The following is a 14,258-nucleotide window of genomic DNA, read 5'->3' as shown; positions in this document are numbered from 1 at the left end:
GTGAACCCTTCAGAGAGATGTGGGGGGTTATGTGAACCCTTCAGAGAGATGTGGGGGGTTTATGTGAACCCTTCGGAGAGGTGTGTGGAGGTTTATGTGAACCCACAGGTGGAGGGGTTGGAACAGGGTCTGGCAGGTCTCACTCACTGGAAACTAGACACTGTAGTGTGGACTTAGTCATGGTGGACTCTGCCGGGACGCAGGACAAGCAGGAGAGAAGTGACCTCTTTGAGTCCTCACTACCACCGCACACTGATCCTGCTTGGGACATATTGTAAAAGTCAGGTCCTTTGAGGATGACCCCCTAAAGGGGGAGGGCCCAGACTGGTGACTGGTCATAGCAGCACACACAGTGATGTGCACTGTCTCAGGTCCAGATCAGAGGCAGCTTCTAGGCCAGCAGTGTCCACAGACTCCAACAGCACTGACCAGACCGGTCCTGCTGGCTCATTTTATGTCAACCTGAGACAAGATAGAATCATCTGAGAGGGAATCTTAATTGAGAAAAACGCCTCCGTAGGGTCAGCCTGAAGACAAGTCTGTAGGACATTTTCTTGGTTAATGATTGATGTGGGAGGGGCCAGCTCACTGTGGACAGTGGTCCTGGGTGCTCTAAGAAAGCTGAGCAAGCCTTGGGGAACAAGCCAGTAAGTAGCGTTCTTTTAAGACCTTTGCTTCAGCTCCTGCCTCCAGGTTCCTACCCTGACCTTTCTTCAGTGATGGGCTACTACCAGGAAGTACAATATTACACAAGCCCTTTTCCTTCCCAAGCTGCCTTTGCTCATGGTGTTTTATCACAGCAATAGGAACCCTACTAAGTCATGGGCTGAGATTTACCCAAGCGGAACTCTTCTGTTCTGTAAACAGACATGGGCACCCACGCCAGGCTTCTGTGGCCCCGCAGTTCTGTGGGAGCTGCCCTACACCGTTCCATTTCCATCAGGGAGTCGGGCCCCAAACATTTCTCCCTAGCCAGTGGGCACAATGCCAGCATCAGCAGAGGGAGTGGCGGGCTCTGTGGTAGGAGGGTTTTGTTCCCTAGGGCCAAAGGCCTCTAGGAGTCAGCAGGGACCACTCTGAGCGTCCTGCATCTGGGCAATCTCCTATAGGAGTCCCCCCCCCCCCACTGCCCCGTAGACCTTCTTCCCTTCTTCCCCGTCCTGTATGAGCTGGGTGGGGCTCTTCCTACTTTCAGGGGCCTGTTCCTTCCAGTTGTTACTCTAACTGCCACTTGAGAAATCTGGAAAAAATATGAATCACACTATCCTGGTTCCTGTGACGCAACAAGAAATTAGTAGCTGAAGCAGTTCTGACACTTCGGAGTCTAGAGGCCTAAGCGCGTCCTTCCTTCCTGTTGGAAACCCCCAATAGAGCTTGCCACTATCACAGCAAGCAGCAACACCTAGGCTTTTCGCCTTGGATCCCTCCCGCTGGGGCCTCACCTGTGACAACTACAGTAGCCAAGAAGCCCGCTTCCAGGGGCCCTAAGCTCCTGCTTCCTGCTAGGAGTTGGCATGCAGTCAGCACAGAGATGGTGGAGCTAGCCCGGCCCTGTCTCAGGACCTCCCTGCACTGTAATCCGTGTTTCTTCTTGTGCCCCTCCTGGTAGCGTGCCAGTTTTCCTGGCCAATAATTTCACACTTCTCATTAATGGCACTAGTGCAGTCTTGTCTTCTGCCCACAAAACTCACAGTATCTCATTCCTCCCATGTGGACAGAGCTCAGGCTTCCTTGTCACCCTGACTCACAGCACAGGGCTCATTCCACATGAGGACTTAATAAACACAAGGAAAGACAGCACCCCGGGTGGGGTGTGAGGATGAGCTGAATGTGAGCTCAGTGCCTCCACGGCATGGCCAGATGAAGTACAGGCAAACACCACCAAGACTTCCAGTCCTTCCCCCATGGCAGTAAGCGCAGTACCTCGTAAATGGAGCCGTCGGCACAGCACAGCACCCCATGTCCTTGACGCTGGTCTCGAACCCAGTCGCCTTCGTACTTGTCACCATTCCTGAGGGCACAGCACAGGACCCTCAGGTAGGCGCCAGGTGGCTTCAGTGACTCAAACTGACTCCTCTGACCAGGCACAGCAAGCACACCGGGGCCAAGGCAAAAATAGGCCCTGAGCAGATGGTCTGTGAGCTCCTGACTTGCCAGAGCTGGCTCAGGAGGATTGGTGACAGGCGGGGACATGTCTGCATGTACCCCATCTCCCCTATGACAGGCCCCACTTTCCAGAACATGCTGGGCCCTGTGCAGGAAGGACATGTTTGGCTTCTGCTATTCAAAATAGAAAATGACAGAAAGAAGTGGGAGAGGCGACTTTCTGTTTCAAGGGCAGGTGTGGGGTAACTTCTACAGACTCTACCTACCCAGAGCCCTAAGGCCATCAGTACTCTAGGAGTTGTGGGGGCTACTCCCGTTCCCAAGCACCAGCTTGTACCTCCCAGACCCATACTCACTTAAAGATCATCTTCCCACGGCCATGTCTCTTGTTGTCATGGAAGGAACCCTGGTACACCTGCCCATCCTGGTCCTCCAGAAACCCCTGTCCTAATGAAGGAACCAAAACATACCAACTTCACTCCACACTCCCTGCTAGTGATGACCCTTCTCCTTTCCTCCCTTAGCCTCCTGGAGTTAGCTCTGCCTGCACCCAATCCAGGAAGAAGGCTGAGTACCAGGGTCCCTTGTAGTGGCCAGGCTGCCTCCTAGGCCTGCTGATTAAGCCTGCTCAAACAAGAGAGGTAGATGCATTTAGGGACAGGTAGTGCCAGTGCCCAAGTCAGCAAGGCTGATAAAATTGATCCAGACCAGCTGAGTTCCCCCCGAAAGGCTTGACAACCCAAAAGGGCAGGGAATCATCAATGAAGATGTGGCCTTGTTGAACTGTCAATATGCTCAGGTTCTGGACAATTCAGAAACTAAGAGATATTTCTGTTCCCTAACTCAAGCAAACCTGGAGAAAGAAAAGGAAGTTCCCTCTACACTCATGCACACTGGAGCCTGCGAGGTTCATTTACATGGTATGGCTAACAGGAGGGGCAGGGCACTTGCCACAGTGCCCAAAGGGACAGGTACCCCTTCAATCTGCCTCTTATCCCCCTTAGCTTGCAGACCACAGAGGAAGTGACTGACTCAGGCCCTTGGGGTCACTGGGACCTTGGGAGAGTGGATCTGGACAAACCATGGCTGTAGCACTCTGAAACGGGGAGACCTGTCTTGATGGGGTGCCAATTCCTGTCTTTCTCTAGCCTCTAAATTCAGACAGACTACGTTAGTGGTTCTACCACCCAAGCCCCAGGGCACCAGACCTTCCCTCAGGCCGTAGAGGAGCTCCCCTTCATAGTGACCTCCGGCTTTGTACTTCATGATGCCATGTCCTTGTGGCTCTCCTAAGACAAACTGTCCAGAGTAGGTGTTTCCTGGTGCAGATAAGAGGGAGAATCAGCTGCTTTCTGTTTCTCTGCTATGCCCTAGCCAGTGGCAGTGGAGAAGCCACTTTCTTTTCTTTCCTTCTTCTTCTTTTTTTTTAAAAGTTATTTTGACACAGGGCTTCTCTGTGTAGCGCTGGCTGTCATAGAATTCAATCTATAAACCAGGCTGGCCTCAAACTCAGAAATCTGTCTACCTCTACCCTCCTAGGTGTTGGGATTAAAGGTGTGCACCACCACCACTTGGCTTAAGGTGCCATTTTCTTTTTCTTTTCTTTTCTTTCTTTCTTCCTTTCTTCCTTTCTTTCTCTTTCTTTCTTTCTTTCTTTCTTTCTTTCTTTCTTTCTTTCTTTCTTTCTTTCTTTCTTTCTTTCAGATTTATTATGTATACAACATTCTGCCTCCATGTATGCCTGCAGGCCAGAAGAGGGCGCCAGATCTCTTAACAGATGGCTGTGAGCCACCATGTGGTTGCTGGGACTCAGGACCTCTGGAAGAACAGTAAGTGCTCTTAACCTCTGAGCCATCTCTCCAGCCCTTGAGGTGCCATTTTCAAATGGAGGATTCTGTCTTTATGTGTAGCTGGCCTCAAACTCGCAGAGCTCAGTCTGCCTTTGCCTTGTGAGTGGGGTACTAAAGGTATAGCTACTACACCTGCTTGGTGTCTGTCTCTACCTTAGTCTTTGGACTGTGAGGAAGAAAACGATGCAGTGGGCTAGTTTCCTGTCCTGGCTGAGGTGGCAGACTGTCCTGGGAAACTCCCTGTGGCACTGATGGTTCAGAGTGAAGGATGAGGCTTCTTTCTCAGCTCTTTAAAAACAACTCAGTGCTGAGCCCAAGAGAAAAGTTCCCCTGAGCATCAACAACCAGCTTACTGTGAGGCCTGAAACTCCAGGAAATACCCCCAGCCACTGGCAAGGAGGCCATGGAGCAGTTTTCCCATCCAAGGATACAGCGTGACCGAAATATCTTTTGTTTGTTTGTTTTGAGTGTTGGGATGAAAGGCATGTGTCACCACATCTGGCCTAAAATATCTTTAACATGGAAGAAAATTGTAACTTTGGGATGATAATTCTTTATTCCACTTAGGTGTTAAGGAGAAGACCAAGTTGCCTTGGAGGTAAGTGCAGAGCCCCAGCGAGGAGACCCCAGGGTGCCTTTCACTAGGTATGGAGGTCATCCAGGCTGTAGGCTCACACTGCCTTGCACCCCACCTGCAGGCTGTTATTCTCTCGTTGGTGGAACCTGAGGCCCCCTGTTTACACACAGCACTTTGTGTGTCCATAAACTCTGAGAGCGTTTATGGGAACACAGTCAATGCCCACCTATGTTCAATGCTAACCTGACCAGGCCCAGTGTTGGTAACCTTCCCCAGTGATTTCTCCATCCACAAATTCACCTTCATAATAACTTCCATCTTTAAACAAGAGCTTCCCGTGACCTGGTAAGAGAAATCAACGTGCAGTCAGCTGGGGAGTGGGAATGACCATAGAGCAACCCAGCCAGTTGGGCTTGTTTTTCAGAGTGAAAACTTCAGTTGCTATGGTAGTACATATCTGTAACCGGGCTACTCAGGAGTCTGAGCCAACCTGGGCAACATACTGGAAACTCATATAAACAAAACAACCCACCGAAACATTCCTGAATGCCAGCTTCTCAGTTGAAATGACCACAGAGGCATGAGCTGTGCAGATGAGACCTTGCCTCTATCCACACAAGGAGACAGGACACGTGTGTGTGTGTGTGTGTGTGCGCACGCCATGCATAAGAGTGCCCATGGAGACTGGAGTGGGTGTCAGGTCCCCTGGAGCCAGAGCTATGGGCTGACATATACACCTGAGATGTAGGTGCTAGGAACTGAACTCAGGTCCTCTGCAAGAGCAGTAAGCACTCTTAACTTTTGAGCCATCTTTCTTAAAATTGGGTGCTTGGGGCTGGAAAGATGGCTCAGCAGTTAAGAGCACTAGCTGCTCTTCCAGAGGACCTAGGTTCAATTCCCAGCACCCACATGGCAACTCATAATTATCTGTAACTCCAGTTCCAGGGAATCTGGCGCCCTCACACATGCAGGTAAAACACCAATGTGTATAAAGAAAAGTAAATCTTAGGGGGGAAAAGTAGGTGCTCTTCAGATAGCTCTGACAATAGTTCTAGATGCCTGCTTACCGGAAGGTAATCCTTCGTGGTGGTGCGGGGGTGGGGGTGGGGAGGTTGGGTGTGGGGGTTGTTCGCCCCTTTAATCCCAGCGATCAGGAGGCAGAAGTAGGTAGATCTGAGAGTTTGAGACTAGCCTGGTCTACACAGCCAGTTCTAGGATAGTCAGGTCTGTGTGATAAAAACTCTAAACAAAACGTGAAAGGTGCTAAGGATATAGCCTAGTTTAGAGCATTTGCCTAACAGGTACAGGCCCTGGGTACAGTGGTGCACTTGGGAGGCTCAAACAAAAGGATTCAGGTTCAAGGCCAGTCTGAGCTATATAGCAAGACTGTGCCTCAGAATGAACAGAAAAAACAATTAAAAAGAAAACAACAGAAAAATGAGAATATTTTGGTAGCTAGTAGATAGGAAAAGCCCTCTAGTGTACTGCGCAGGCAGAATTGACAAACTGAAAAAATCCAGGAAGCCCGGATACTGGAAAAGTCTAGACCCAGCACTTTTCTGTGCTTAGGTTTTCTAAAAAAAATATGGCCACTTCTTCTTTTTTGTCTGTGTAGTCCTGGCTGTCCTGTAAATTGTTCTGTAGACAAGGCTAGCCTTGAACTCAGAAATCTGCCTGCCTGTCTCCCAACTCCCAAGATTAAAGATGTGCACCACCATTGCCACTGCTGATTATTTCCTTTTTTTTTTTTTTTTTTGGTTTTTCGAGACAGGGTTTCTCTGTGGCTTTGGAGCCTGTCCTGGAACTAGCTCTATAGACCAGGCTGGTCTCGAACTCACAGAGGTCCGCCTGCCTCTGCCTCCCGAGTGCTGGGATTAAAGGCGTGCGCCACCACCGCCCGGCTGATTATTTCCTTTTTCTTTTCGTTTTTTGTTTGTTTGTTTTGAGATAGGGTTTCTTTGTATAGATAGCTTTGAACTCTCAGAGATCTGCCTGCCTCTGCCTCCTGAGGACTGGGATTAAAGGCAAGCACCACTGTTTCCTGGTGATATGGGATGGCCTTCTGTATATGTGTTGCTTTTATTGGTTAATGAATAAAGCTACTTTGGCCTATGGCAGGGAAGAATATAGCCAGGCTGGAAGAGGTATCTATAGAGAGTAGCTGTGGAAGGAGGAAGACACCAGAACTTTACCTGGTAAGCCACAGCCTCGTGGTGATACACAGTTTAACAGAAATGGGTTAATTCAAGATGTAAGAGCTAGCTAGAAATAGACTGAGCTATTGGTCAAGCTGTGTTGTAAGTGATATAGTTTCATGTGATTATTTGGGTCTGGGCGGCTGGGAAATGAACGAGCAGTCTCTGTTTATAAATTGCGCACCAACGTGGGGCAACCACGTCCACATAAAACCTGAGAGCTTGGGAAGGAAGTCTAGATACCCGCGGAGTCCCTGGAGCTGGGGTGGTGAGTATGGTCCGCAGAGGCGGTGAACATACCTCTGCCACGTTGGACTGGGTGGAGCAAACAGGCAGGGTAGAGGAGTTGGTCCTGGCTACACCTTCTTAGCATTTAAAATAAAAAAAGGTGCTCCTGGTTAGAAAATGATTACAGATATTCAATAAAGACAGACTCAGACAAAAATGAACTTCTGAATGGGTCACAGTGTGTTTAAAAAATATACATAGGCTTGGGAGAGAGAAGAAAAAGAATATAGACAAGAGTATAAGCAGTCATAGGTTAAAGGAGAAAAGACCATAAAATAAAATATTAAAAAGTAAGAGTTAAAAAATAAGCCACATAAAGATGGAATATACACAGAGAGTCTGGATTATGTATATTATTGTATTTTCTTTGAACTTTTTACTGTTAATGGGCTAATTGCAGAGAGACATTTGATTGTGGGGGCTGTTAAGTAAAACCAACAAAAAGGGATCTTGACTTCAAAATTTGAGTCTAAGGATATGTTGCTTTGCAAAACAGGTTCTGCTTTTGTTTCCACAGAGGATGGAACCTGTGGATTCCTTCCAGGCTAATGTGGTTTGATGCAACAAGAAGACCCCCATGAAAGGTCTCTGTGAACCCTAAAAATACTTCACCCAACAAACAGCAGGAAGTGGTTTGGAGAAAACTACGCACAAATTCCCAAAAGTAATTTTTTATTTTTTTGGTTTTTTGAGACAGGATTTCTCTGTGTTCCTTTGGAGCCTGTCTTGGAACTAGTTCTTGTAGACCAGGCTGGCCTCAAACTCACAGAGATCCGCCTCTCTCCTGCCTCCCGAGTGCTGGGATTAAAGGTGTGTGCCACCACCGCCCAGCCCCCAAAATAATTGTTTATAAATGTTTATTTTCATTTTAAAAGGGCTGGTTATAAATGATTAATGGTCAAAGTTAATTTATAAAAAAAATAAGGGAATATGATATAGAGATGAATACTTTGCATTGGTATTGATCTTGGTCTATTGATACAAATTTAAGGTCGATTTTGCTACATTGTGTATAAGGTATTGTGTTTGAGCAGCTCATTTTAAAATGTAACATATAATAAGAAATACAGATTAGTAGATAGTCATCTATGATAATCAAACTTTTAATTGTTAGGTAGGTTTTCTAGATATATAGAGATATATTTCAGTTAGATAGATAATCTTCAACACTCCAAAGACCTACAGAATATGGCATTTAAAGTGTTTTAAGAACTTAGACTTTTCTTTTTTTTTTTTTTTTTTTTTTTTGGTTTTTCGAGACAGGGTTTCTCTGTGGTTTTGGAGCCTGTCCTGGAACTAACTCTTGTAGACCAGGCTGGTCTCGAACTCACAGAGATCCACCTGCCTCTGCCTCCCGAGTGCTGGGATTAAAGGCGTGCGCCACCACCGCCCGGCAAACTTAGACTTTTCTTGACAGTGAGACACGTCTGCTTCTGGCAGCACTAATTACTTCAAGAGGAAGATGGGCATCGAAGAGTCTTCTTGTGGAGTTTGCTAGCCATTTGGGCAGAAACTGCTCTTGCCTGGACTGCTTAATTGTATGTTTTATGAACTGGACATGCAGGACCTGTAGAAAAATGACTGCTGAACTTGCCAAAAGAGGTGAGAGAGGTAAGACAAGCTGGGCCTATGGCCTATGGCAGGGCGAAATATAGCCAGGCTGGAAGAGATATATATAGAGAGAGTAGGTAAAGTCAAGGAGATGCCATGTAGCTGTTGAAGGAGGAAAATGCCAGAACCTTACCAGTAAGCCACAGCCTCATGGTGACACAGTTTATTAGAAATGGGTTAATTCAAGATGTAAGAGCTAGCTAGAAATACACCTGAGTCATTGGTCAAGCAGTGTTGTAATTGATACAGTTTCCGCATGATTATTCGGATCTGGGGTGATGGGAAATGAATGAGCAGTCTCTGTTTACAACCTGGCCATTTTTATGATCAGAAACAAACCATAATGCCTTGCCTGTATGTAACTCTTACTTAGGAAATTATAACAGACCACCCATGCTGCTAAGAGAGGCAACGGGAGGCAGCCTGCTGAGAACACAGTTACCTTTCCCCAGGAGCCAAGCGATTCAGTCTCATAGCAAAATCTACATATCCTCTGACTTTTGTCTGGTCAAAAGTTTTATAGAAAACTGTAATGCTGCCACACACATGGTAGAGAGAAAAGGGTTCTCGCTTGCTTACCAATTTTGTTTCTCAATTTCTTTTGGAATACAGAGAAACTCAGGCTGAAAATTAGGAGCCTGGATGTCCAATAACAAACACATAGCATGCCATGATGGCATGTGTGTGTACTCGTATGGGTGCGCACGACACAGAGAGAGACAGAGAGAGAGAGAGAGAGAGAGAGAGAGAGAGAGAGAGAGAGAGAGAGAGCGAGCGCATGTGATCAGCTCCAAGCTTACAGGAACTGGTCTTACACCGACTCCAGCATGATTGGGGCAAAGTGATACCGGCGTGCAGGCACAGTACTGTTCTGTGCTTGGTACGAGAACACCGGCCTCCCCAAGCTTCTCAGAAGACTGGCTCCGAATTGCAAGGGTATGTCCTCTGGAATGACTAGAAGCTTCTTACCATGTTTCTTCCCTCCCTTCCATTCTCCTTCATAACGGAAGAAAGAATTTGGGTATACATATACGCCGTAGCCTGTATGTGGAAAAAAGATGAACACAGTGACCGTTTGACAGCAATAAGAGACACTGATGGAGCAGCTCAGAGTCCGGAGTAGCCTGCAGGTCATTTCTAGACTCTCAACCCTTTCAACATGACAGTGTGCTTCACCTTGATTAACTTCTCTAGATGTGCGGGGCTCAATTCTGCTTATCGTTGGCCCAGCCGCTTCTTCTTTGGGTTTTGAACATGCGTTAACGAAAAGGTACGCTCACCAAGAGGAGGGCTAGGACAAGAACTGATTGCAGGCTCTCAGGAGGGATTCAAAGGGCGGCGGTGAGGGCGGGGAAACAGTCGAACAGCCTCGGAGAGAATACGGCAAGGAGCCTATCCTGCCAGGCCCTTCACCATCCTCTTGTCCACACGGAACAAAAATCCACACTCACCCCTAAGGACTCCGGGCTAGCACTGCAGCCTGGGGTAGAGAGATAGCGGCACTAGTATGGACTCTGGCCTCACAGCGACCCTATTTCTCCGGTTTTAGGACAATTTCCCATCAGACCGTATGCTCACCCTGCCCAGCCTGACCTCGCCTCTACCCACCCACCTAACAGGGCGGGCTGGCCAAGAGCCTGCAGCCTCGATCCCGCCTGCGGAGTCACCGACCGCGGCCGAGGCCTGTCTGCAGAACAGGCTTCCGCCCTAGGCGGCCCCAAGTACCAGCGCTGCCCTCCAGAGCGACCGAGCTCCAGACGGGGTACGCGGCTCGTACCGTCTCGCGGCGGCCGTCTCGGCAAGTGCCGGTGCTGTTGGAGCGAAGCCGGAGTCCGCTCGCCAGTCGCCGCCATCTTGCCGCCACTGGTTGCCGAGCAACCGTAAAGACGCTTGCCATTGGCTCCCGGTTGCCGCGGGGCGGGGTCAGGCGCTGTCTTGGCGACCATAACACCCGCAGCGCCGGCGTCCGCTCCGGAGCCCCGGAACACTAATGCGCCTGTGCAGCACGGCGCACTTCCTCCGGCCCCGTCCTTCCGGCGCGAAGCACTCCCGCTAACGGCCTCGGCGTCCGTACAGGAAGCGGAAATGGTTGGAGCTTGGGCCCCGCCCCGCGGCCATCTTGGCGGCTGGAGGCGGCGCCGCAGGACGGAACGGAAGTGCCTGGTGCAGCTTCCCGGATCCCGAGCCGAGCTCTGGCGGCCGCCCTGCCCGCCATCCTCCTTCCGCAGCCGTGAGGGAGACCGCGGCTCGGCTGCAGCGGAGCTGCGAGGTGCTGGGGGTGGGCTGGTGGCGCGAACCTGGCCGGGCGGCGCAGCACCGCCTTCCTCTGGACTGTCAAGGCCACGAGCTGGCGGGCGGGGCCGGGCAGTGCCTTTGAGGCTGGCGAGGGCTTGCCAGGGGGCCGGCCGATCCCCGGGAGGGATCCGCGAGGGAGCTGGCGAGCGCTGCCCTCCCTGGCCGTGGGACTTTGGAGGAAGGTGGCCTGTTGCTGCCCGCACAGCTCGGAGAGTCTGGGGCGGGCATGTGTTAGGAGTCCTCTTCCTACCCCACCACCGTGTTCGGTTTCGGGGCACACGTGTAGGAATTGAGCCTGAGGGCGAAGACACTACTGAAAGGATTGAAGGGGTGCTGGTTAAATGACTCTAGATTATATGGTGACATTAAGGAAGTAAAACCCCCGGCTGTCTAGGCTGTGAACCTTCGGCATCGCGCTGATAAGACTATATTGTCTTCCTTGGCAAGGATATCAATGCAAGAGGGCTACCCTCCTTCACACTAAGAACTCCCAGTGGCGTTTCTTCCTTGACTCCTAAGAACAGAAAATAGTTGAAACTGTCTTTTTGGGTTAAGTTTCAACTCGCAATAATATGGAATTTCCTAAAAAGTCCTCAAAGGAACATCAGTAATCCAGACTCCGTCCCTTGCCTGGATCCTGGTGTGTGTGTGTTGGGGGATTGATAGAGTGTGAAGGCCTCAGGGAGATCCAAGTTGATCATCCTCAAAGGTGGGAGGGGCCCAGCCTTGGAAGAACTCAGACCCTGCCTGGAAGGGCTGTCAAAGAAGGAAAGACTCTTGAAATCTGCAGGTGCTATTCCTTGGCCAGGAGGTAGTGACCACCGATGCTATGCGGAGAACTTTCTCCTCTCTGCTATATTCCTAACTTCGGAGTGATGGAGTGCAGAAACTAACCAAATAGTAGGCTCTAGAACAAGGCACGGGGAGAATGTTCTGTATGGTTAGTACTTGTCCACCTTAGAACAATTTTTGTGTGTTTGTTGTTCTTTTTAGAGTCAGGGTTTCTCTCTATAGCCCTGGCTGTTCTGGAACTCGCTCTGTAGACCAGGCTGGCTTCAAACTCACAGAGATCTGCCTGCCTCTGCCTCCCGAGTGCTGGGATTAAAGGCGAGTGCCACCACCACCCAGATCTTAGAACAGTATTTAATCTGGCTTTTGTTGTGACTGAACATAGAGCATTTTCAGTAGGTATGTGGGAAGCACTGCAGGTTGTGAGACCCATCCTGAAAAAACCAGACAAGCTTCCCCAAGAAGCTTGCCTTCTAGTGGGAGGAAGTTGAGAGATTACCTGAAAGGAATTGGAAAGCAATTGTTAAAGGAAATAGTAATTGATGTGACCTGGAACTGATGTCAGTTTGGATAGCTTGGAGGGCCTCTCTGACTGTAGATAGAACAGCTGGGACAAAGGCCTCCCTTAATCCAGGAACACGTGTGACGTGGTGAGGGGCTGGCACTTGCTTGGAGCCAGGCTCTGAGGCTTTGAGGCAGGCAGAGGGGATCTCATCTCATTTTCCAGATCCAAGCCCCACACATTCTGCAGTAGGAAGCGCAGTGCTGGGATCTGGAGCAGGCAGTGGGACTCCAAAGGTCACATTATTAATCTTGTTATGCTGCCTCTCAGGTTGTTGTTGGCAGTGAGTTTAATCAGATGCAGATCAATGTTTGTTCAATAATCAAAACTTGACTAATGTGTTTTCGGTAGGTTTTCTGCATATCATCTGAACCAGAGTTTTAAGCAGTCAGCTCAGCTTAGAGTACATACTTTAAAGGAATAACCATGTCTTTTTTTCTTTGAAATGGTCTCACTGTATATATAGGCTGGTCTGGAACTCATTGTGCAGACCAGGTGGACCCCAAGCTTACCTGCTTCTGCCTCCTGAGTGCTGGGATTAAAGATGCGCACTACCAGGCCTAGTATTTTCTTTTTGACATTACTCTCACTTTAAGCAGATGTGTTTTGGTGGTAAACACTTGCATGTACATAGCACAGGTGAAGAAGATGCTAAGACAGCTCTCTATAGGTTGGGTTTGGCCTAAGTGGGATGGGCATGTACACTCTAGGGAGTGCATTTTCTAATGTGCCTTCTATTAGATGTGGAATCCCCCATAAAGTGTAAAAATGTACCCCCAGAAAGGGAGAGCCATAACTAGGTTTTTCAGTTAAATTGTGTATGTGTAGTTTATGCAACATACCAGAGACCAAAGGGCATTCTCAGTCTCTTGGATGGCTCTGAGCACTGTGCTTAGTGGATCCAGGAAATGGAGGCTTGAGTTGACTATAAGATTACCTATTTGCCATCCGAGGTCACATTATGAGGCCACTGACATCTTCCAAAGGATCTCCCCAATGTTCACATAGAGGATAGGCTGGAAGAGTTGGACTTACAGTCTTACTGCCCTACTCTAGCTTTTGTGAACCTGATTTCTTACCTACTTTGGGAGCTGAGACCAAGCTCAAGACTGAAGTCTGCTTGTATGTCTAGATTTTAAAAGAGCTTCCCTGTGCAAGTGATGCACCTGAGGCTGACTGCAGCCAGAGTGCGACTCTCAGCTGCTCAGCACGGGTACCAGTCACCCTTGAGTCAGTTTGTTCCTGCGCTGCACTCTTCATAGCAGAAGGAACTAGGACAGGTTCTACACACAGATGTGAGGACCAGGACAGTAAGATTTCCCTTCCCGCCTTTAGTAGGGTTGATGACAAAGGCCTGAGTCCATATCTGAAGAGCTGGATATCAGGCTGGGCCCAAGCCGCTGCCTGGCCTTGGTCTGCTGGAGATTTGTCCCCTCTGAAATCGAGGGTAATGATGTTCTTCTTAGCTGTGCCTAACTTCTGTAGTGAATTCTGCCTGGGATCCCAGCAGCGTGTTGAAACGGACCAGGCAGATAGGGTTACCTTTAGTTGCCAGATAAGAAACGGCCATGGATAGCGGGACACCTGCTAGTGTTGTTGATAGCGAGGGGACTTGGCTCTGGGAGTATAGATCCGGGGCAGATCCTGGAAAAGACAAATGCTCTGGATCAAGTCTCACATCTTACAGACTGGTCAGTAGAGGGGAATATTTTCATACCCCCTGAAGACTTATTTTTAAGGTATCTTATGTTTATCTCAGTTACAGAATGTCTGAAGGGGACAGTGTTGGAGACTCTGTCCATGGGAAGCCCTCAGTGGTGTACAGATTTTTCACACGGCTTGGACAGGTGAGTGGATTTGTAGATCATTAATAGAAATATTTGGAAGAGAAACTGTGACTCCTGATGAATCCCGAAGGGTGACTTTGTTGTTTCACAGGGAGGAGCTAAGCTACAGCTTGTCCCACTGTGGAAACTTTCGCTTTC

The 14,258-nt window shown here is 49.0% G+C and overlaps 2 protein-coding genes across 2 annotated transcripts in view; one reads left to right on the top strand and one right to left on the bottom strand.

Annotated features, from left to right (window-relative positions):
* LOC101998195 (MORN repeat-containing protein 1) overlaps window positions 1-10,499 on the bottom strand; it is a 23,645-nt gene extending 13,146 nt beyond the window's left edge. Inside the window, exons 1-6 of the mRNA XM_026790008.1 lie at window positions 10,405-10,499; window positions 9,597-9,668; window positions 4,777-4,875; window positions 3,315-3,425; window positions 2,463-2,553; window positions 1,924-2,011 (exon numbers count right to left, since the gene is read on the bottom strand). Of these exons, the coding sequence (XP_026645809.1) occupies window positions 1,924-2,011; window positions 2,463-2,553; window positions 3,315-3,425; window positions 4,777-4,875; window positions 9,597-9,668; window positions 10,405-10,480 (537 nt within the window). The 5' untranslated portion in view covers window positions 10,481-10,499. The remainder of the gene's footprint in view (window positions 1-1,923; window positions 2,012-2,462; window positions 2,554-3,314; window positions 3,426-4,776; window positions 4,876-9,596; window positions 9,669-10,404) is intronic.
* Window positions 10,500-10,744: 245 nt separating this feature from the next.
* Rer1 (retention in endoplasmic reticulum sorting receptor 1) overlaps window positions 10,745-14,258 on the top strand; it is a 12,866-nt gene continuing 9,352 nt past the window's right edge. The window contains exons 1-2 of the mRNA XM_005368653.3: window positions 10,745-10,896; window positions 14,033-14,120. Of these exons, the coding sequence (XP_005368710.1) occupies window positions 14,040-14,120 (81 nt within the window). The 5' untranslated portion in view covers window positions 10,745-10,896; window positions 14,033-14,039. The remainder of the gene's footprint in view (window positions 10,897-14,032; window positions 14,121-14,258) is intronic.

The sequence above is a fragment of the Microtus ochrogaster genome, unplaced genomic scaffold, assembly GCF_000317375.1.
Source record: "Microtus ochrogaster isolate Prairie Vole_2 unplaced genomic scaffold, MicOch1.0 UNK38, whole genome shotgun sequence".
Classification (NCBI taxonomy): domain Eukaryota; kingdom Metazoa; phylum Chordata; class Mammalia; order Rodentia; family Cricetidae; genus Microtus; species Microtus ochrogaster.
This window is presented reverse-complemented; position numbering and strand designations above follow the sequence as displayed.